General features: G+C 27.3%; 2 protein-coding genes across 2 annotated transcripts in view; one reads left to right on the top strand and one right to left on the bottom strand.

Annotated features, from left to right (window-relative positions):
* Nucleotides 1-12,655, top strand: part of LOC123259100 (dynein beta chain, ciliary-like) — a 44,381-nt gene extending 31,726 nt beyond the window's left edge. Inside the window, exons 45-58 of the mRNA XM_044719367.1 lie at nucleotides 257-494; nucleotides 591-778; nucleotides 862-1,031; nucleotides 2,307-2,527; nucleotides 2,612-2,888; nucleotides 3,928-4,609; nucleotides 4,705-5,030; nucleotides 5,107-5,239; nucleotides 6,481-6,762; nucleotides 6,900-7,106; nucleotides 7,451-7,784; nucleotides 9,462-9,748; nucleotides 10,026-10,199; nucleotides 12,200-12,655. Of these exons, the coding sequence (XP_044575302.1) occupies nucleotides 257-494; nucleotides 591-778; nucleotides 862-1,031; nucleotides 2,307-2,527; nucleotides 2,612-2,888; nucleotides 3,928-4,609; nucleotides 4,705-5,030; nucleotides 5,107-5,239; nucleotides 6,481-6,762; nucleotides 6,900-7,106; nucleotides 7,451-7,784; nucleotides 9,462-9,748; nucleotides 10,026-10,199; nucleotides 12,200-12,643 (3,963 nt within the window). The 3' untranslated portion in view covers nucleotides 12,644-12,655. The remainder of the gene's footprint in view (nucleotides 1-256; nucleotides 495-590; nucleotides 779-861; nucleotides 1,032-2,306; nucleotides 2,528-2,611; nucleotides 2,889-3,927; nucleotides 4,610-4,704; nucleotides 5,031-5,106; nucleotides 5,240-6,480; nucleotides 6,763-6,899; nucleotides 7,107-7,450; nucleotides 7,785-9,461; nucleotides 9,749-10,025; nucleotides 10,200-12,199) is intronic.
* A 3,368-nt stretch (nucleotides 12,656-16,023) lies between these two features.
* Nucleotides 16,024-25,085, bottom strand: LOC123259516. The gene is made up of 5 exons (XM_044720070.1): nucleotides 24,297-25,085; nucleotides 21,174-21,630; nucleotides 20,473-20,741; nucleotides 18,395-18,950; nucleotides 16,024-16,516 (listed from the first exon to the last, which is right to left on the bottom strand). Exons 1-5 carry the CDS (start codon nucleotides 24,414-24,416, stop codon nucleotides 16,095-16,097), a joined length of 1,824 nt encoding a protein of 607 aa, XP_044576005.1. The 5' UTR covers nucleotides 24,417-25,085; the 3' UTR covers nucleotides 16,024-16,094.
* Nucleotides 25,086-25,271: the final 186 nt, after the last annotated feature.

The following is a 25,271-nucleotide window of genomic DNA, read 5'->3' as shown; positions in this document are numbered from 1 at the left end:
CCTTCCGTCCATGACAAATTTAAATAAGAATGGAAAATTGTTTAGGCCTGGAGGGAATACAGGCTAACAAAAAATTATAAATAATTAGAGAAAATTGTGCACTAGACTAGATATCCAATAACAATTGTAAATATAGTCAATTTACAATTGTAAAAAAAAAAAAAATAAAAATACTATGACTAGTCTTTAGAAATAATAATATTGTAAAATTAATATTAATATCAATATTGACTTGAAATATTTAATTAACTATTAGAACAATCTGACTGAGCTAAAGTCGTTGGTTACGCCACCAGAAGCCGTAGCAATTGTTGCCCAAGCGGTTTTAGTACTCTTTTCCCCAAAGGGGAAAATCCCAAAGGATCGAAGCTGGAAGGCCTGCAAAGCAATGATGGGTGGAGCTGATGCTTTCCTCCATGCGCTCCGTACCTACGACAAGGAGAATATTCAACCGGAGGTTGTTAAAGCCGTACAAACTTATATAAATGACAAAGGTGAATCCAGAAGCTTTGTTAAAATTTTTTGAACCCTCAGTCAGCTTTCTAACTAAAATCGACTTACAACTCTATTTATATTAATTCAAATTTAAGAATTTGATCCCGACATTATTTACTCAAAGTCCCAAGCCGCTGCGGGCTTGTGCAGTTGGGTCAAAAATATTATGGTCTTTCATTACATTAATCTCAATGTTAAGCCTCTGAGAGCTGCACTTGCTCAAGCTAATGCTGAGTTAAAGGCTTCCTTGGAAAAATTGGTCTATTTACGTCAGCGTTTAACTGTGAGTACTTTTTATCTCTTTACTTATTATTTACAAATTATCATTTTTTTTTTTTTTTTTTTTTTTTTTTTTTATCTTTTTAGGAGTTGCAAAAAGAGTTGGATGAACTCGGCGCTAAAATGAGCGTAGCGCTCACGGAAAAACAGAAATGTCAAGATGAAGCTGACACAACAGCGCTGACTATTGATTTAGCAAACAGATTAGTTAATGGACTCGCTTCTGAAAAAATACGCTGGGCTAAAACTATTGACATGTTGGTATTAAAGCTTACTTTTAATTAATATTTTTTATTGAAAAAAAAATATTTATTAATTTTATATAAAAAATTGTTGATATAGAGATCTGGGATTCTTTGTAAGAGCAATCCAGTAACTTTGAATATAAATTCAATTAATACGACTGATAAAAAAAGATATTGATAAAAAATTTTAAGATGTAGGTCGGAATTTATTTGCAAAATTATTGGAGTGAAATTTTCTTTTAATGAGATATCAAAAGAGCGTAGGAAATTTTTTTTGCTCCAATTATTCAGAAATGTTAGGAATATAAAAATTTACTGAAAATATGTGAAATAAAATTTATTCAATGTACGCTCTTTTGGATTTTAGAAAAAAAAAATATTAATTTTTCAAGTAAAAAATCATCAAATTTAAATAAAAATTTTTTTACTCGCACTTTTGATATTAATCAATATTATTATGAGAATAAGAAAAATTTTGTCTCCAAGATAGTCATTTAATAAAATCAGTTTTTTAGAAAATTTAGTCTCATTGCAAAAGTCTTGACTTGAATTTGTGCCTTTTCAAGGTTTTATATCAGTCTCTCCAATAGTAAATTTATTATGATAAGTATTTAGGCTGCATTCGAAAATGCTCTATCTCTAAATGAATAATTAAGAAATGACCTTGTATCTCGTGAACTATTGACATTTTTAAAGATATAAACTCATCCCGATGTTACACTCATCGAGACCTTTCATTTAAATACCCACATCAATTTTTCATATATTTTATATATATTATATATATGAATATATGAAAAATATATCAAAAATGCATGTGGGTACTCAAATGAAAGCTCTTGATGAATGTAACATCGGGATGAGCTTATATTTTAAAAAATATCAATATTTAAGAAAGTACAGTGCAATTTAACATAATTAATAAACGACCTTGCATCTTGAGAACTGTTGACATTTTTTAAAATATAAGCTCATCTCGATGTTACACTTATCAAGACCTTTCATTTGAGTACCCACATCAATTTTTCATATATTTTATATATTATATATATGTATATATAAAAAATATATAAAAATGCATGTGGGGACTCAAATGAAAGCTCTTGATGAGTGTAACATCGAGATGAGCTTATATCTTTAAAAACGTCAATATTTAAGAAAGTACAGTGCAATTTAATGAAATATATTATTTAATAAAGTAAAATTTTATTCATTTATAGTTCACAAGTTACGGCAGTCACAAAGTGATTGCAAGTTTGCTAGTAATAAATAAAATAAATTTTTTAGCCTGAAATCATCATGCGAAACAGTACCAGGTGACATGTTACTAGCGACGGCATTTATATCTTACGTAGGATGCTTCACAAGACAGTACAGACACGATTTAATAAACGTGTACTGGTTGCCGTTCCTGGAGAAATTGGAGCCTCGGATACCGCGTAACAGCGAATTGAACGTAATAACGTTACTAGCAGACGATGCCCAGGTTGCGCAATGGAATAATGATGGTAATTATTGAAAATTCTCTCTGTTAAATTTAATTTATCATTCCACTACTTCATTATACGATCATATTACCCTGTTCTGATTAGGTTTGCCATCGGATAAAATGTCTACCGAAAACGCAACTATTCTGCTGAACTCTTCACGCTGGCCGCTGATTATCGACCCGCAATTGCAGGCGATCAAATGGATAAAAGCCATGTACAAGGATAACATCATCGTTCTGCGCCTCGATCAGAAAAATTATCTGGAGCGAATCGAGTTGGCGATTGTTAGTGGTGAAATAGTTTTACTGGAAAATATTTCTGAGACAGTTGATGCTGTACTAGATCCGATTTTGAGTCGGAATTTAATTAAAAAGGGCAGGTAAGACTTTTAATTTTTTTTTAATAACAATTAATTTTTAATTACAAGATTTTTTATTCAAAAAAATAGCAAAGTTCAAAGAATTAAAAAAAAAATGAATTCAAATTTTTTGTAATTTTTGAAAAAATTTTAATTAAAAAAAAAGGATTTTTTTTTAATTACGGAGTATTTAATTTTTTTTTAATAATATATATTATTAAGAAAATAAGCAAAATTTTGTGACCAGTGTATTTATATGATAAAATGGGTTTTTATGGTTAAATTTGGTATCGTTAGAAAAGGCTTGACTTAGAGTTGTGCCTTTCCATGGTTTCATATCATCCTCACCAGTAGTCATCTTATTATGATGAGTATTTAGGCTGCATTCGAAAATGCTCTATCTCTAGATATATAATTAAGAAACGACCATGTATCTTATAAACTATAGACATTTTTAAAAATATTAGCTCATCCCGATGTTACACTCGTCGAGATCTTTCATTTGAGTACCCACATCAATTTTTCATATATTTTATGTATTTATATATATGTATATATGAAAAATACATCAAAAATGCATGTGGGTACTCAAATGAAAGGTCTTGATGAGTATAACATCGGGATGAGCTTATATCTTTAAAAATGTCAATAACTAAGAAATGATATTGTATCTTGTGAACTATTGACATTTTTCAAAATATAAGCTCACCCCAACATTACACTTATGAAGACCTTTCATTTGAGTACCCACATCAATTTCTCATATATTTATGTATATTATATATATGAAAAATATATCAAAATGCATGTGGGTACTCAAATGAAAGGTCTTGATAAGTATAACATCGGGATGAGCTTATATCTTTAAAAACGTCAATAGTTAAGAAAGTACAGTGCAATTTAACAAAAGTAATTATTTAATCAAGCAAAATTGTATTTATTAAAAGTTCACAAGTCACGGCAGTCACATAGTGACTGCAACGTTGCTAGTTCTAATTAATTTTGAACTATAAGATTTTTTATTCAAATAATTAAAATAAATTAAATTATAAATTTTCAGAGCAATAAAAGTTGGAGACAAAGAAATAGATTATAACCCGGAATTCCGTTTGATTTTGCAAACAAAGCTCTCGAATCCTCACTACAAACCGGAGATACAAGCCCAAACAACGCTGATTAATTTCACAGTGACCAAGGATGGGCTGGAGGAACAATTATTAGGAGACGTTGTGAAAGTAGAGCGCCCGGACCTAGAAAACACTAAAGCCGAGTTAACAAAGCAGCAAAACAGCTACAAAATAACATTAAAAAAATTGGAAGATGATTTACTGCAGAGATTATCAACAGCTGGGCCAAATATACTAAGTGATGTAATGCTGGTTATTAATTTAGAGACTACTAAAAAAATGTCCGACGATATTGAAATAAAAGCTACAGAGGCCAAAATAACAGCGAGGAAAATAGATGAAGCACGTGAATCATATCGTCCAGCTGCTTCCCGAGCCAGTCTTTTATATTTCATTCTAAATGATTTGTATAAAATAAACATGCTTTATCAGTTCTCGCTCAAGGCATTCAGCGTTGTTTTTAATAACGCCATTAAGTTTGCCGAGAACTCCAACAACTTGAAGCAACGCGTTCAGCTTCTTATTGACAGTATCACTTATCTCGTTTTTGTTTATACCAGTCGCGGATTGTTCGAGTGTGACAAGCTCGTATTTTTACTCCAGATGATCATTCAAGTATTTCTTATATTAATTTTTCTTTTTTTTTTTTTTTTTAAACTGGAGAATAATTTATTATTAATAGAAATTTTTTTTTATTTTTTTTTTTTTAGATACTGTTGAACAAAAATGAAATATCACAATCAGAGCTGGATTTTCTTCTCCGGTACCCTCACGATACAGACATCGTAAGTCCCGTGGACTTTTTAAGCAATTCCGGATGGGGTGGGATTAAGTTTCTGAGCAGTTCTAGCAGTATGCCAGAATTCAGGAATCTTGATCGTGATATCGAGGGAGCGGCTAAAAGATGGAAAAAGTTTGTTGAATCTGAAACACCGGAGAAAGAAAAATTCCCACAAGAATGGAAAAGTAAATCCGCGCTTCAGAGGCTATGTATTATGCGATGCTTGAGGATTGATCGTATGACTTATGCAATAAGGTTTATAAATATTATTAAGCAAAATTAAAATTAAAGTTAGAATTTTTTTTTTTTTAACTAAAAATTTGTTAATTAGATGTTTTGTGGAAGAAAAATTGGGAGAACGTTTTACAGAGACCCGCTCACCGGCATTTGAAAAATCATTTGAAGAAATGAGTTCTATTACGCCAGTATTTTTTATTCTTTCACCGGGAGTTGATCCACTTAAAGTAGATTTTATTTGAATCCCGGAAAAATTTTAAAGTTATGAAAAATTCATATTATAAAATAAAAATTATAACAACTAGCAACTTTGCAGTCACTATGTGAAATAAAAAAAATGAAAATTTTGTTTTATTAAATAATGACTTTCGTTAAATTGCACTGTACTTTCTTAAATATTGACGTTGTTAAATATATAAGCTCATCCCGATGATACACTCATCAAGAACTTTCATTTGAGTACCCACATGCATTTTAATATATTTTTCATATATACATATATATTATATATATAAATATATGAAAAATTGATGTGGGTACTCAAATGAAAGATCTCGATGAGTTTAATATCGGGGTGAGCTTATATCGTTAAAAATGTCAATTGTTCGCCAGATACAAGGTCATTTCTTAATTATGTAATATATATATAATATATATTTCAAAGTAAAAGCTCATTCCAATGTTATACTCATCAAGAGCTTTCATTTGAGTACCCACAAGCATTTTAGACATATTTTTCATATATTCATATATATAAATATATAAAATATATGAAATATATGAAAAATTGATGTGGGTACTCAAATGAAAGGTCTTGATGAGTGCAACATCGGGATGAGCTTATATCTTTGAAAATTTCAATAGTTCACAAGATACAAGATCATTTATTAATTATATAATATATATTTCAAAGATATAAGCTCATCCCGATGTTGCACTCATCAAGAGCTTTCATTTGAGTACCCTCATGCATTTTTGATATATTTTTCATATATACACATATATAATATATATAAATATATGAAATATATGAAAAATTAATGTGGGTACTCAAATGAAAGGTCTTGATGAGTGCAACATCGGGATGAGCTTATATCTTTAAAAATGTCAATAGTTCACGAGATACAAGGTCATTTCTTAATTATGTGTCTAGAGATAAAGCATTTTTGAATGCAGCCTAAATACTTATCATAATAAATTGACTATCGGTGAAAATGAAATAAAACCTTGAAAAGGCACAAATTTAAGTCAAGACCTTTGCAATGACACTAAATTTCACTAAAAAAACCGATTTTATCTTATGAATATCCTGGCCACAAAATTTTTCTTATTCTCTTAATAATATAGATTATTATAATAATTTTTATTTTATAATAATTATAATAAAATAATATGAATTTTTCATAAACATTTTATTTATACTTACAATTAGTAATTATTAAAATTTAACTTTTAAAAAAATTTCAAGGACGTAGAAAAATTAGGAAAAAAATTGGGCTTTACATTTGACAACAATAATTTCCACAATGTGTCACTGGGTCAAGGCCAAGAGTTGATAGCGGAAGAGAAAATGGAAACAGCCGCCACAAACGGGCACTGGGTTATCTTGCAAAATATTCATCTGGTGAAAAGCTGGCTGCCGAATTTAGAAAAGAAAATGGAGCAATTATCTGGTAATTCTCATGAAAATTACCGTCTTTTTATGAGCGCAGAACCCAGTATTGATCCGCATGAATCAATAATTCCTCAAGTAAGTTTATCTTTAATTATAAATTAGCTTCTCGTATCACAAATTCCAGGAACTGTGAAATAAAATTAATTAAGAATTAAGTATAATAAATTCTATTGATAATCGATGAATTTTTATAAAAAAATTTTTCATCCCAGGGAATTTTAGAGTCTGCGATAAAAATAACAAACGAACCACCTACAGGAATGCATGCGAATATCCATAAATCGCTCGATAATTTTAATCAAGAAACTCTCGATTCTTGCACCAAAGAATCTGAATTCAAAGGAATCCTATTTGCACTTTGTTACTTCCACGCTGTGGTTGCTGAAAGGAGGAAATTCGGAGCTCAAGGATGGAATCGAGTTAGTATACAATTTTATTTTTTATAACTTTTATTTATTTTTATTTCTACCAATCTAATCATAATCATTGTATCACTGCATTGCATTGCATTAATCAACTGACTAAATCAATTTAATTATCAACGAAATAATACTTTAATCTCATTAACCGCTTAATTATTGAAGCACTCGCTGCTAATCAATGATGATAAATTATTGAAACATAATTTAATTGGAATTTTCTGTTGGAGCTAATTATATGACTAATTACTGTTTGTTAATAATTTATAGAGTGCTGAGTTTCTGTCAGTAACTTATCTTTTAAATAATTCTGGATTAATTTGTTGAGCTTGATTAAATTACAGATTTATCCGTTTAACGTCGGTGATTTGACGATAAGCGTATCTGTGCTGACAAATTACCTGGAAAATAACGCGAAAGTACCCTGGGAAGATTTACGTTATTTAGTGGGAGAAATAATGTACGGCGGGCATATCACCGATGATTGGGATCGTCGATTATGTCGGACATATTTATTGGAATACTTGCAGCCGGATCTGATTGACGGTGACTTGAATTTAGCGCCTGGATTCCTCGCACCGGGAAACAGTGATTACAGTCATTATCATCTGTATATTGATAATTATTTACCCCCTGAAAGCCCCACGCTTTATGGATTACATCCAAATGCTGAAATTGGTAAATTAATTATTTATATTGTTTATTTTTTTTATTGATACTCAGAAAAAAAAAATTAAGAAAATAAATAAAAAAGTTTGGAAATTCCAAAAGTGCACGCCTCATAATCTCATTTTTTTTTTCACAATAAAATTGATTAAAATAAAATATAAAAAGCAAAGTAATAAAAAACAGAAAACTCTGCTATGGTTTAGTGGCCCCATAACTCTAAGATGAGAAAAAAAAATACTATAATAAAATGTATAGATAGATATACAAAAAAATCCACAATCAAATATTAGTTTTTTACAAATAACACATACACCCATTCATACACGGACGTCCAGAAAAGATTATGTTTAATGTTATTATTTACTATGTTAAACAAAAAAATTGTTATTGAAATATATTTCATGTGTCTGACAAATTATTTGACTTGATATAAGTGTACTCATATTAACCTGTAAGTGCGATATAATTGACAAAAAATCAATTTCAATATCGAGAAAACTGCTTTTTTTGAAATGTCAAGAGTAGAGCACAACCTGAACGCTTCGCTTATGAGGCGTGCAATTTTGAATAATTTTACCGTCTTGATTTGAGTTAAAAAATTATTAAACTGAAAAATTTTTGGTAATTATTTACAAGTGGGGTCAAACCCATTTTGCCCCATGTTTGGACATAGAAATTTATTTTTTAACAAATTGATCAATTATTTTTTTTAATAAAATAACATTTCACAGTTTGATGGAAATTTTTATTTAAATTTTCACAACGCTAGAACAATTAAATACAAAAATAATTTACAATAATATTCTTATAATTTATGATTATATTGCATAAAAAAAAATTTATCAAAAAAAGATAAAATAGAAATTTTATCTGAAAACATGAAAGCCAATATTTTTTTCCAACTTTTAAAGGCAAAAAGGCTGTCAAAATCTTTATTTTTTCCTTTTACGACATTTTTTATTATAAATACGCCGTAAAAATAAGCAGAATAAAGAAAATGTTAATTTTTCACCTAATTATGGCCCAAAATTACCAAATTTTTTTTTAATAGAGTAAATTTTACGAAATTCAACAAATTTTTGCTTAATTAAAGATAATGAAAATCTTTAAAATTATTTTCTTGGTTCAAGTATTTTTCTTTTGATTCAAGTTAATTTTTTTTTTTATAATTTTTTTAATTTTAATTGTTCGTTTTTTCTTTTATGGTAAAAGCCCTCAATAGATGATCACGTACCAGTATATGATCACTCCATGTATTTGTATATCTATATTCACAAATATAGGTATACAAATACATGGAGTGATCATATACTGGTACATGATTATCTATTGGGGCTTTTACCTATTTTAAAAATATATCAGAGATTTCAAAAAATGATAAAATATAAATTTTATCCAAAAACATGAAAGCCAATATTTTTTTCAATTTTTAAAGGCAAAAATGCTATAAAAATCTTTATTTTTTCCTTCCAATACATTTTTTTTCATAAATGCGCCGTAAAAATAAGCAAAATAGAAATAAAAATTTTTTTAAATGCTAATAAAACTTGTAAATATTTACTAAATTTTTTTTATTAAAGTAAATTTTACTTGATTCAAGAAATTTTTGTCTTGATTCAAATTAATTTTTTTTTAGAATATTGTCTTAAAAAGAAACATAAATTAATTATACAAATTTTTATTTAGGTTTCTTGACAACTACAGCCGAAAATCTTTTTAAAGTAGTACTAGAGATGCAGCCAAAAGACGCCGGCGAATCTCTTGGATCTGGCTCGTCTCGTGAAGAAAAATTAACCGGTATTATCGAAGATATTCTTGATAAATTGCCCGAGGAATTTAATATAGCGGACTTAATGAGTAAAATGGAAGATCGTACGCCCTTTATAATAGTTGCTTTTCAAGAGTGCGAAAGAATGAATATTTTATGCCAAGAGCTTCGTCGCTCGCTCAAAGAATTAGAGCTTGGACTAAAAGTAATTTTTATCTTTTATAAAGCTTTTAGCTTGACTGTTTTTTATTTTAATATTAACATTAATACACAAACATGCTACATTAATATTATTTATTAATTAACGTTAATATTTTACGACAATACTTCATTTGCATAAACATTAATTATTTAGTTCATTAATAACAAAGTAATTATAAAATCATAATTTATCATTTATATCAAATTTATTCCGTGGAATAAATTATTATTTTGTTTTATTATTTTTATTATTGTGATTAAATATTTACAAAATAATTTAGGGCGAGTTAACTATTAATGCAGAGATGGAAGATTTGCAAAATTATTTATTAATGGATTTTGTACCACCATCATGGACAGTGCGCGCATATCCATCCTCACTCGGACTAACTAATTGGTTTGCTGACATGTTAAACAGAGTCGCTGAATTATCTAACTGGACTTCTGATTTTATGGTACATGTAGCAATTATTAACGCTTCGATAAATAAATTAATTAAAAAGTAATCTATATTATTGAGAGAATCAGACAAATTTTGTCTCTAGGATAGTCATATGATACAATCGGTTTTTTTTTAATGAAATTTGGTGTCATTACAAAGGTCTTGACTTGAATTTGTGCCTTTTCAAGATTTCGTATTAGTCTCACCGATAGTCAATTTATTATGATGAGTATTTAGGTTGCATTAGAAAATTCTCTATCTCTAGATACATAATTAAGAAATGACCTTGTATCTCGTGAACTACTGACATTTTTAAAGATATAAGCTCATTCCGATGTTACTCCCATCGAGTCCTTTCATTTAAGTACCCACATCAATTTTTCATATATTTTATATATTATACATATGTATATATGAAAAATATATCAAAAATGCATGTGGGTACTCAAATGAAAGCTCTTGAAGAGTATAACATCGGGATGAGCTTATATCTTTAAAAATGTCAATAGTTAAAAAAGTACAGTGCAATTCAACATAATCAAGAAACGATCTTGTATCTTGAAAACTATTGACATTTTTAATGATATAAGCTCATCCCGACATTACACTCATCGAGACCTTTCATTTGAGTACCCTCATCAATTTTTCATATATTTTATATATTTATATATATGAATATATGAAAATGCATGTGGGTACTCAAATGAAAGCTCTTGATGAGTGTAACATCGGGATAAGCTTATATCTTAAAAAATGTCAATAATTAAGAATTGACTTTGCTATCTTGTCAACTATTGACATTTTTAAAGATTTAAGCTCATCCCTATGTTAGACTCATCGAGACCTTTCATTTGAGTACCCACATCAATTTTTCATATATTTTATATATTTATATATATGTATATATGAAAAATATATCAAAAATGCATGTGGGTACTCAAATGAAAGGTCTTGATGAGTATAACATCGGGATGAGCTTATATCTTTAAAAATGTCAATAACTAAGAAATGATATTGTATCTTGTGAACTATTGACATTTTTTAAAATATAAGCTCACCCCGACATTACACTCATGAAGACCTTTCATTTGAGTACCCACATTAATTTCTCATATATTTATGTATATTATATATATGTATATATGAAAAATATATCAAAATGCATGTGGGTACTCATATGGAAGCTCTTGATGAGTGTAACATCGGGATGAGCTAATATCTTAAAAAATTTCAATAATTAAGAATTGACTTTGCTATTTTGTCAACTATCGACATTTTTAAAGATATAAGCTCATCCCTATGTTACACTCATCGAAACCTTTTATTTGAGTACCCACATCAATTTTTCATATATTTTATATATTTATATATGTATATATGAAAAATATACCAAAATGCATGTGGGTACTCAAATGAAAGCTCTTGATGAGTGTAACATCGGGATAAGCTTATATCTTAAAAAATGTCAATAATTAAGAATTGACTTTGCTATCTTGTCAACTATTGACATTTTTAAAGATTTAAGCTCATCCCTATGTTAGACTCATCGAGACCTTTCATTTGAGTACCCACATCAATTTTTCATATATTTTATATATTTATATATATAAATATATGAAAAATATATCAAAATGCATGTGGGTACTCATATGGAAGCTCTTGATGAGTGTAACATCGGGATGAGCTAATATCTTAAAAAATTTCAATAATTAAGAATTGACTTTGCTATTTTGTCAACTATCGACATTTTTAAAGATATAAGCTCATCCCTATGTTACACTCATCGAAACCTTTTATTTGAGTACCCACATCAATTTTTCATATATTTTATATATTTATATATGTATATATGAAAAATATACCAAAATGCATGTGAGTACTCAAATGAAAGCTCTTGATGAGTGTAACATTATTTAATAAAGCAAATATTATTTATTTATATTTCACAAGTCACGGCAGTCACATAGTGACTTCAATATTGCTACTTAATGATAAAATCCAAAAAATTTTCAGCTGCCGTCCTCTGTCTGGTTGGGAGGCTTGTTCAACCCCCAGTCGTTTTTGACGGCAATAATGCAGCAAACGGCGAGGAAAAATGAGTGGCCATTAGACAGCATGTGCCTTCACTGCGACGTTATGAAGAAAAGTAGAGACGAAATAGCGACGGCGCCCCGCGAAGGTGCTTATATCAATGGCCTGTACATGGAAGGTGCCCAATGGGACACTCAGTTCGGCGTAATCACTGACGCCAGACTCAAAGATCTATACCCGCAAATGCCTGTTGTTTATATAAAGGCAATTACTCAGGACAAGCAAGAGCTTAAAAATATTTACGAGTGTCCAGTTTACAAGACTAAGTCACGCGGGCCCACTTATGTCTGGACTTTTAATCTCAGGACCAAAGATAAATCTACTAAATGGACACTTGCTGGTGTCGCTATTTTATTGCAGGTTTAAATTTTAAACCTAATAAATAAATTAATTAATTATTTATTCGAATTATTTTGATTTTTTATTAATATATATTTATTTGAATATTTTCTACATGCATTTTACACAAAAAAAAAAAAAAATTATTTATTATCGTCAGTTATGTGCAAAAATATAATTTTATTTCAATTAATAATTAAATTATTATATAATTAATTTAAGATACTTAGGAATGTGGAGAAAACAATAATAATAATAATAATAGTTTTGCATAGTCAGTAAATATAACAAGCTATAATCATAAAATTTTTTACTTTTGAATTTTACTTTAAAAAGTAGAATTATTAAATTGCATTGTTTGCTTATTATTAAACAATTTTAGTTTTTATTAGTAATTATTTACAAGTCCAGTCAATTATTTTAATTTTCATTTTTTTTAACAAAATTTTTATCAATTTTTTTTTTTTGAAAAATACATAAAAAAAATGAACAATTAAAAAAAAAATTATCACAATTTAAAAAAATTTTTTTTTTAATTTATAAATTTTTTAGAAAATTCTGATATTCAATTTTTTTTTGTTTGTTTTTTTATTAAAAAAAAAAAAATATATATATATATATATATCAAAAACATCAAAACAAAATAAAATAAAAATTTTATCCAAAAATATGAGTCAAAATTTTTTCCAACTTTATTTTTTTTCTTCACAATATTTTTTATCATAAATAAAAAAAAATTTTTAAAATAAGGTGGACCTCACTTGTAAATAATTACCTTTTTATTTTTTAAAAATTAAAATTATTTTTTTTAATTACTATTCATATATTTTAATAATATACTCAAGAGTTTGTTGGAAAAATTTAATAACACAAAATTTATTTTAAAAAATAATGACGAATTAATTATTTATTTTATTTAATTTGTGTTATTGCCCAAAATACTCTTGATTTATTATTAATTATTAATTATACAATTAATCAATATTCAATAAATTCTTTCTTAACAAAAAAAGAAAATTTAGTGACTATTTTGTCACTTGAGTAGAAATAAAACAGTACCTTTACAATAAAATAATAATAATAATCTTGATAAATTTATGCAAGCGATTGGAGTCATAAGTCATAAGTCATAATATAACTAAGGACCTATCAATAATTATTAATTGTTGAAAAAAAAAATAATATTCTCTATAAATCTATGTACAAATTTATGATAATAACTATAATTATAATTTTAATTATTATTTATAATAATATGAGTGACATACGTCCGCGAAACATTTACAATGGATGCAAGTTCTTAAAAAACTCGCTAATACGTGATGAAAAAAAATTATAATCATAATTACTGTTAGTACTTTATAATTAGACGCAGTCTTAATAATTAGTGCACACAAAGCCTCGATACACATTTTTAATAAATTTTATTTTCTATAAAATTGATAATTGTTTCATTTATAAATTTAAAGAAAAATTAACATAGCCTTCTTTGAAATTAATTTGATTTTTTTTATAGAACTCCTATCATTTATCTTTTCGTCATCAGTTACACTAATCTTATATTACAATTTAATTACTCGTTATGCTTGTACCCACTAATTCTTATAAAATGTATGTGAAACGTTAACAATTAAATTAAAACTACATTTTATCACTTATTTTTTTTTTTCCAAGAAAACAATTGCTCAACCGTTCATTCAACAAAAAATTATTTACACGTGATAATTGATAAATTATATTCAACACTAATAACAACAATAGTTTTATCTATTATTATCATTATTATTAATTATAATTTATTTTTAAAAATATTTTAAATCTTCATATTTCCTTAAGCCTATTTAAGGGGGTCTTCTGGTTTGATACCTTGATTTTTGAGCAATTTTTTGGGATTTTTTTGTAAAGACTATTGAAGAGATAGAACGTTTAATTTTTTACCATTTATTTATACACTAGCTGTTACTCGCGCGCTCTGCTGGGCGCTTTATAGAATTGCATTTTTAGATCTAGACTTGAAATTTAATTAGAGTATTGTTTTGACTTGCACAGATTCTAAATTTTATCGAATTGGCATGTACCTTTTGTCCATATAATTATTCTAGCTAATATTCATTGTAACTTTCAATGTGCAATCATTATAACATTCCCGTGTCTTTCTTACAAAAATTAATAATAATTGATATGAAAAGAAAAATTTTTAATGAGCATTGACAGTTTCAGTTAAAGAAATTGCAGGTCTCATAAGTGAAGAAATCTGCCTAGTATATAAGCATAACCAATAGAATTAAAAAATTTATTTTAAACAAATGACAATCGAATAGAATAAATTTAGCTACAATAAAAATTCATTACTTCTAAGTCAAAAAAATATAGTCTTCGGATAAGTAATCACCAACATATCATATACTAAAACCTTCTCCGAAACACGCTGCATCTTATGGTATAAGTATTATTCCGATCGGTTCAGTAGTTTTCGCAGTATAATCGGACAAAAAAAAACGGCTCTCTATTTATTAGTATAGATATTTAGAGTATGTAGTTAAATTTTTAGCTAAAAACATTCAGTAAAATTAAAGTTATAGTGGTCTAGACACTCCTATCTCGAAAAAAATTGACGGTGACTTCCTCCATGATATCAGCTGATTGGCTTATCCGAAACAAAAAACCCGGCGGGTTTTAAATCTGTATATTTAAATCCACCGAGTGGACTACGATCAAAAAAAATTTTGAAAATTGGATTTTTGACAGACTTCAGAACAAATAAGTCCAAATTTAATTTTTTTTTTGTCAAAATTGTGACAATCAACTTTTTTCTTTCAAATTGTTAATTTTTTTATGTATTTTTGAAAAAAAAAATATATACATAAAATCAAACAGAAATTTCGTTCAAAAAAATGAAAATTAAAATTGCTGACCCCACGTGTAAATATTTACCAAAAATATGTCAAAAAAAGATAAAATGTAAATTTTATCCAAAAACTTAAAAAAATGAAAATTGGATTTTTGACAGACTTCAGAAGAAAAAGTCCGAATCTCATTTTTCTTGTCAACTTTATAACACAAAAAAAAAATAGAAATTTTCAAAATTTTTTTTAACTTCCCGCTAAGAAAATCGAAGATTTTTTTTATCTATATCTTTAATTCTATTGAATGTTTATAGCTAAAAATTTAACTATATACTCTTTAAATATGTATAAATAAATGGTAAAAAGTTTAAAGTCCTATCTCTGCACTGGTCTTTACAAAAAAATGCTCAAAAATCAAGGCGTCAAACCAGAAAACCTCCTTAATTATTCAGATAAATTCTCAAAAAAGAAAAAAAAACAGATATAATTATATTTCATGCTTGCAAAAAAATATATAAGAATTTGAAAAGCATGTAGAAGTAAAAAAAAGAATAACAAATACAAATTAAAAATAAAATATCTCAAATATTATCAACTAAAAATAATTATAATTGATAAGATAAAAATTAATCTTATAATTCCTTGGGAACATTAAGAACAACTGTTCTTGTTCCGTCAGTATTTGAAATATTTATTTTCAATTCATTGGTAATTGCCTCGAGCTTGTCCAGGACTTTAACTGTCTGAACAGCATCGGGCTTAGGGGGCGGCCATACGTCGTCCAGAGGAGGCTCAATGTACTTTTTACTCAACTTAACGTCTCCAAACTCGGATTTTCTCGGGAACATACCGCCCGCGTCTGCTGCCGAGAAAAGTTTATTGTTGTTGTTTGATTTCTGGTCCGCGTCGTAGCGCGAAGGTTTGTAGAGCGAGACTTGGATTGGACTGTAGTCATGGTCTAGAAGACTCTCAACTTCCTGGAGCAGCTCCTCGCTGTACTGTTGGAACTCTTCTTCAACTAATTGCTTTGTAAAAAGCAGGCTTCTCGAACGACCTAGACCACAATTTATTTCATTAGTGATTACTGGTTAAATATAAATATATATTAAATGCTACCTATTTATTTTTAGACTAGACGGTTACGTGAAGAAGACTTAAGAAGGTAATTCAATTGTTACTTAACCGGTCAGATATAATTCTATTTTATTGCTTTCATAGAAAAAAAATTTTTTTTTTCATTAGAAAAATTAATTTTTATATTTTAAAGGCTCAAATTTTTTAATTTTATCGACTGGAGTTACTTTTTTTAGTTTATAAATTTGGTAATTATTTACAAGTGGGATTAAACTTATTTTTGGCCATATCTAGGTAAAAAATTAATATTTTCAAATTTTTTTTTCTAAAAATCTCGTGAAAGAAAAAAACAAAGATTTTGATAGATTTTTTGCCTTCAAAAGTTGGAAAAAATTTTGGCTCTCATGTTTTTGGATAAAATTTCTATTTTATCTTTTTTTGATATATATTTTTTTGAAAAATATATAAAAAAAACGAACAATTGAAAAAAAAAAAAACAATTGAATATCACAATTTTCTAAAAAGTTTATAAATTTTTTTGAAAATTTGTTGAAATTGTGATAATCAAATTTTTTTTCTTTTAGTTCATTTTTTTATGTATTTTTAGAAAAAAATAAATATCAATAAACTTAAATAGAAATTTCGTCCAAAAAAATAAAAATTAAAATAGTTGACCCCACTTGTAAATATTCACCAAAATTAATTTTATATTTTAGATTTTGGAGCTACTTTTTTTAGTTTAAATATTTATTTTCAATCGGATATGGCTGGTGGAAAAAACATATGTGGACAAGATAATTATTAAGGTCAAGAATTTAATATTATGATAAATAATATGTTTAAAGAGAAGCTCCGGCCTTTCACGGGGTCGCTTTATGTGATAGAAAGTAGTTGAGGGACTTTTATTTACTATATTGATCTGAAAGTAATATAATAAACGGGTTGTGTTTCATTGTCATACATACATGTTATTACATTACTGATGCCCTAGTTATAACTAGTATTTTACTCATCACTTTATCAATTTTTGATACTTAATAAATTTTTATAGTTTACACAAAAAAAAATTATATTTTTTGTCTTTTCTATAGAAAAAAAAATTATAATAACAACAACAACAATAATAATAATAATAATAATAATAATAATAATAATAGTAATGATAATAATAATGAACCTTTTAAAATAACTATTTATAACTTTAAATTATTATTATTATTATTATTATTTTAAGAAAAGACAAAAAATATAATTTATTTTGTCTAAACTAGAAAAATTTATTAAGTATCAAAAATTGATAAAGTGATGATTAAAATACTAGTTATGGCTCTGTGTCTTTATTAATCCATAATAATTTTTCGAGATAAAAATTTCTCATCAAAAACTTCTTGACTTAAAAAATTTTCACAAATCTTAAATAATTTTTTTTTTAATTTCTATTCCGATAAAATAAAACTAAAAATAATACTTTACTTCGTATTAACTAAATAAAGAAATATATATATATATATATAACTGTAATAATATTTATCGTCTGTATTTACATTAGATACGTACGAATTTAAGTAAGTAAAAGTACAACCGGGAACAGTAGAGGGCTTAAGCCCACACTGTACTTTCAACCAAAAATAAAACTAAAAAAAATAAATAAGAGAAAGAAGAGGAAGAAGTAAAAGACAAGAGAGATTGTAAGCCTTTCACAATTCTCCGAGAGTTCAATGTCCCATTACGACCTGTACGAAATACAGTACTAGTCGATACACGTATGCTGATACAGTTAGCGACAGATACTTAAAATAAATGTACATTTTTCTATTGTTTGAAATGATTGAGAATAAAATTAAAAAAAAAAATTTACCAGCAAGTGGAACTTTTTCAGGCTGATCTGGTTTTCTTAACTCGTTGGAGTTGTTTGAATGCGGCCGCAAATTGGGAACAGCTACCAGAGCTAATGAGAGTAATAAAACCATGAGACAAGTGGCCGGCTGTGCATTTTTGTTGCGATTCTGTATTATTGCTAGCAGGCGTTTAATTTGTCCTGCTTGGCTCTTTATCTGTCCAGCCTGGGTTTCCACAGTAGACTCCAGAACTTTTATGCGCTTCGACAGGTTCATTTTAGCCTCGGCGTCCTGCTTCACGCGGTCTTCCAGGCTGTCAACGTACTCCTTTTTCCTCTTGCGTGAGTCTTGTGCTGATATTTTGTTGCGTATCTTGCGTCGAATGCGCTTCAACTCACGTTCCTCGTTTTTCGTCAGCGGATGGTGGGTGGGTAATGATATACCTTCCTTCTGCAATAGACGTTTTTCCTCGGCATTCAGTCCCAGTGGTGGGTACATGAAATCTGTTTCAGACACTTCATCGCCTGATTGAACGCTACTTTTTTCGCTCAGAGAATCTTCTTGTTTTATGTTTACCTGCAAATTGTAATAATTTATTTTAATATACTATTATATATAAATATAATTAATAAATAAACATCATTTTATATCAAATTAAATCCCTTTTAAAATAAATAACAATTTAAATTACAGAATAACAAAGTTTATCTACAAGTTTGCTGATAGATGTTATATCTTATTATTTTTCATTATTAATATAACAATTCTCTCCCACACATGATTATATATGATAACAAGTTATATTTCTCTTATTATTTTTTTTATTTAATAACTAGAATATTAAATTATTTTTTTGAACTTATTGTAATTCATAAAAAATGTACAATTACTTAATTAATAAATAAATAAATAATTGCTGTCACTATGTGACAGCCGTAACTTGTGAACTACAAAAAATTAAATTTTGTTTTATTAAATAATGACTTTGGTTAAATTGCACTGTATTATCTTAAATATTAATATTTTTTAAGATATAAGCTCATCCTGATGTTATACTCATCAAGAGCTTTCATTTGAGTACCCACATGAAATTTTATATATTTTTCATATATTCATATATATAAATATACAAAATATATGAAAAATTGATGTGGGTACTCAAATGAAAGGTCTTGATGAGTGTAACATCGGGATGAGCTTAGATCTTTAAAAATGTCAATAGTTCACAAGATACAAGGTAATTTCTTAATTATGTTAAATTGCACTGTACTTTCTTAACAATTGATGTTTTTTAAGATATAAGCTTATCCCGATGTTAAACTCATCAAGAGCTTTCATTTGAGTACCCACATGTATTTTTATATATTTTTCATATATACATATATATAAATATATAAAATATATGAAAAATTGATGTGGGTACTCTAATGAAAGGTCTCGATGAGTGTAACATCGGAATGAGGTTATATCTTTAAAAATATCAAGGGTTCACAAGATACAAGGTCATTTCTTAATTATGTTAAATTGCACTGTACTTTCTTAAATATTGATGTTTTTAAAGATATAAGCTCATCTTGATCTTACACTCATCAAGAGCTTCCATTTGAGTACCCACATGCATTTTTATATATTTTTGATATATACATATATATAAATATATAAAATATATGAAAAATTGATGTGGGTACTCTAATGAAAGGTCTCGATGAGTGTAACATCGGAATGAGCTTATATCTTTAAAAATGTCAATAGTTCACAAGATACAAAGTAATTTCTTAATTATGTTAAATTGCACTGTACTTTCTTAACATATAATGTTTTTAAAGATAAAAACTCATCCTGATGTTATCCACTCATCAAGAGCTTCCATTTGAGTACCCACATGCATTTTCATATATTTTTCATATATACATATATATAAATACAAAAAATATATGAAAAATTGATGTGGGTACTCAAATGAAAGCTCTCGATGAGTCTAACATCAGAATGAGCTTATATCTTTAAAAATGTCAATATTTCACACTTAAAAGGTTATTTCTTAATTATGTATCTAGAGATAAAGCATTTTCGAATGCAGCCAAAAAATCTAACTTACAGGAATAGCCTTGCTGATAACATTGTTAGAATTAAGCCTGAAGCTTTTTAAATTTCTAGTCTGAGTGGCGTTTATTATTTTTATTTTCCGGACATCCTTAATATCTTTTATATCCTTGAGTGTAACGGGTAGTAGTATCGATCTTGGATTACCGGAAATAACAGGTGTTACACGTATTACCTGTCTAATACTTCTTTTACCATTGCATGTGATACTACGTAGATTTAAAGTTGTCTCCTGTTTTTTAATCGGCTGTTTAGGTGTTGAGTCTGCAAGTATAATTATAAAAAATAAAAAATAATTCCACAGACCAAAAAAAAAAGTATGAAGTAAAAAAATCAATAATTTAAAGAATCATTGAGCAAAGCGGAGAAATTATTAACAAGTTAAGAGAATAGATTGCGTCACAATGCAAAGTAATAAGTTGTTAAATAAAGATGACGCATCTGACACACTTTCAACGATTTGCTCAATAAATTTTAAATAATAATAATACTAATAAAATTTTTTATCAGCAATTAATAACACTAGAATAAATTTTTAAATGTTTCAATTTTTAAAATAGTTAAAAAGTCTTTGAAATATTTAATATTCATTTAATAATAATTAAAAAAAAAAAAAAAAAAAAAAAACTTGTATAAAACTGTAAAGTTGTGCAAATAAAACACAATAATAATAAATAACACTAGAATAAAACTTACTGAATTCTATAACAGGCTGGGACTCTTGTTTAATCAAGTGGACTGGGGATTCGATAGAACCTTCGACGATGTTTGGATCTACAGCTGTGATGTAATTCGACTCGAAATCCATTTCCTCGGTAATATCTGTGCCCGGAGAGCCAACGTTCGAGCTCATTACAGACCTGACGGGACTGTCCCCTGTGAAACTGCCAACAGAGTCATTGGGGCTGCCGAGGTACTGAAAATCTGTGAAATTCTGCGGGCTGTTTTGGTTGTCGTCACTCAGCTCGAGATGGTCTTCTATCGGGAGCAGAGGGCTCAGTTGTTGCTCGCAGGACAGCGACAACACGCTCGATAACCCGCTGTCCGATGAAGATGAGGGCAATGCTTCAATGTCGCTCTCCATTAGATTGAATGGGTTTTCCAGTTTCAACATGTCGAAGATATCTTCCTGCTGCGTCGACCATTCTTCTGTCTGGAATTTTTTTTTTAATTAATAAATTTATTTAAAAAAAAATTATGGACTTGTTTTAAAATTTTAAATATTACCAAGTGTCTGCTACATTTAATTCACGCTCATTAATTTTTTTATTTGTACAAACTATTTACATATTGTAATGTTTACTTTATATATATTTAGAAATGTACATGAAGCTCTTGAGAAATTATTTACATGCACTCTTTAATTTTTACTCAAATATTTTAATAATTAAATATTTTGTACTTTATATAAAGAAGCAGACATATTATTTATATTTAATCAAATAAAATATTAAATTAAAGGACATCTGGTTGTTTTCTAGTTTTTTTAATAAATCTTAGATTTTTTATAATAAATTAAAAATTTTTTGCTAATTTTAGTATTAAAAAAAATATTTACTTAAATATTTTAATAATAAAATATTTTATACTTTATAAAAAGAAGCAGACGTACAATTATTTACATTTAACCAAATAAAATATGAAATCAGAGAAAATTTGGTTATTTTTTTAATTTTTAAAAATTTTTTATAATAAATTTAATAGATTAAAAATTTTTTATAATTTTAGTATTAAAAAAAATTGAATAAAAAATATTTTAATAATAAAATATTTTGTACTTTATGTAAAAAAGCAGACATATTATTTATATTTAATCAAATAAAATATGAAATTAAAGGACATCTGGTTTTTTTTTAATTTTTAAAAATATTTTATAATAAATTAAAAAATTTTTGTAATAGAAAATATTTACTCAAATATTTTAGTAATAAAATATTTTGTACTACATATAAAGAAGTATATTATTTATATTTAACCATTCAAAATATGAAATTAAAGGGCATCTGGTTGTTTTTTAGTTTTTAAAATTTATTATAATAAATTAAAAATTTTTTTGCTATTTTTAGTATTAAAAAAAAATTTTATAAAAAATGATAAGTAGTCTAAAAGATGCCGGGTTAAGGTCAAAGTTTCAAGTCGACATGTTTAGTAACTATGAAATGAAGATTCTAAAAAAACTTACAAGATAAGTCTTCATGCAGCGAAAAATAATACATTAATAATAATTATCAATTTAGATTTAAAATATATTAACATTACAAACTTTCATTTAGAGAACATTTAAAAATACACAGATATAGATCGATGTCATCTTTAACTAATAATTTAATTTTGAAAGTCACGACGTCACAGTGAGTCTAAGTAGAAAAAATAAACATATACAATAACTACGACAGTGTGCGTAATGATAGTACTATCTTATCTGTTTCGTCAGCGATTTACTATGCTGTTTAATGATGTTCTATATTTTAAAAAACTTACAGTAATATTAACTCAGTAACTACTTTTTCTTTCTATTTTATATTTGAATTTCAAGTGATTTTTTTTCCCTGAGGTCAATGATCGCAGAAAAGATTTTTTCACCAGAATTTATAGACCCTTAGAAGAAACAGGTTTTTTTTTTTTTAGTGGACCGGCTTATTGGCTTTATACCGACTTCCTAATCCCATAAATAAATCAGTTACAAAAAAATAAATAACATTCTTTAATTAAAATTTAACCAGAAAAAAATAATTTATATTTTTTAGAGTGAAAAAAAAAATTTTAGTTTGTTTAAAATAAACAAAATTAAAAAAAAATGCGCCTAATTTTATTTATAGTATGAAAAAAAATAACATTCTTTAATTAAAATTTAAAATGAGAAAAAAATTTATTTTTAAGCGTGAAAAAAAATTTTAGTTTGTCTAAAATAAACGAAATAAAAAAAAGTGCGCGTGTTTTTATTTGTATTGTGACTCATAAAATAACAGATAAATATTTATGTACATGAATAATTGTTAAATAAATAATATCAAAGTCATAAAAATATCTCAATTCAAAATGGCTCCATGCATGTACCAGCACGTGTTGTTCCATATGTTATAAGAACTCAAAATGAAAAATACAGTCCAGATTGTAAAGTAAAATTTAAAAACCGGTAAATTGATAAAAATAATTCTAGACTTGACTTATGGGCTTTTAAATTAATTATAATATTATTAAAGCAAGCTAATAATAGATAGACATAAAAATAAGTTAAAAAAAGTTGACAAAAAATTAGCTTGGTGAATTAAAATTTGCAGACGCATGCGGTTTGTGCCATATGTTATTTAAAATTCAAGGAAAAAGTAACATTACATTGAGCATTCAGCATTCTATAGTTAAAATGAGGGCAAAAGATTATACAAGAATAGCTGAGTTATAAAATTTAACTTTAACTTGAGTATTTATAATTATTTTGCGAAAGTACTCCAAAAGATTTTTTTCAAAACTTTTCGAAACAATATTTTTTATTCTTATTTTTTTTTTAAATTATTAATTTAAAACTAAAAAATATTTTTAAAAAATTTCACGTATTGTTTTTCAAGTTTTTTAGAAATTAAATTTTTTTTTAATCATTTTTTCAGTAAAAAAAAAAATTATAAAAATGTTTAGATGGCTAACTTAATTTTCATTAAAAAAAAAATCTATATTAAAAAAATAAAATGCTTGAATTAGATGTAAATATAAAAAATAATTTCCCGGCGAATTCCATAGAGTAACGGTACGTAATAAAAACTAACGGTACAGTATGCTAAAAATGAACGAGAGTTTTATTAATTAATTTTAAAAATTTCTTACTGTGAGTGCAGGAGTGTAGTCAGAGTCCATCATTAATTCCTCCTTGAATCCACTTTTCATCAACGGTTCCTCTCGATCTAGATAATAGTCGAGGAGGCTCAAGTCCGGAGCCGTTGACATATTTAATATTAAAAATAAACAAATAAACTGTCAAAAATTTCACACGCGACACAGATTTCTGTCAGTAATTAAATTGTTAAATAAAATCTAACAATTTAATAAATATAATCACTAATTCTCCAAAAATATTGGACATTTAATTTAGTATATTAAATATGTAATCGAACTTGGGAATGACTGCAGGCCCGAGTAGAAAAGCCGACGGTTCGAAGGCGTTTGTCGCCCCACCCGAGTAATAAAGAACACCAACCGGTTTCGGGTTTTTCTCACTCTCGCCAGGTATAAACCCAATACTTGTTCCAAGTTAAGAGTCTTATGGTCATTCTCATTTCAGGAGATACCTTGCACTTGATAAGTAATTGCTCTCTAAGTAATTGCAATAAATAATATAAATCCAGTAGATTTATAAGAATTTTGTCAATTAAATGCACAATAAAATTAAAGATTCTACTTGTTTTGCACAGTCACTGCTGGTATAGACTTTGGACACTTACTTGCTTGCTTGTCAATAGTAAATATATGTACACAAATATTATTAACAAAATTAAAAACCCTTTTTAGGAATTTATTTTATTTAGAGCTGCATTTTATTTGGAGCAATTCGGGAGAGACACAAAAACGCAAATGACTAAAAAGCCTACCCACACTTAAGAACGCTGCCAACGTGGCAGTAATCGCGTCATGGACGCCATTTACTTTGAATTTTCCCATTCGCTGCTCCGCAAGGAGTCCAAGAGAATGCGGCTGTTTTCATTCGTTGATTTAAGATTTTACGCGGGCTTTTGCTAGTGGTTCAAATTTTATTATTTGTTTCATTTAATTGTTGCATCAGAAAGGTGCAAACTCAATAAAACG

The sequence above is a fragment of the Cotesia glomerata genome, linkage group LG2 (assembly GCF_020080835.1).
Source record: "Cotesia glomerata isolate CgM1 linkage group LG2, MPM_Cglom_v2.3, whole genome shotgun sequence".
NCBI lineage: Eukaryota > Metazoa > Arthropoda > Insecta > Hymenoptera > Braconidae > Cotesia > Cotesia glomerata.
The sequence above is the reverse complement of the archived record's forward strand: the minus strand, read 5'-3'. Positions and strand labels throughout refer to the sequence as shown.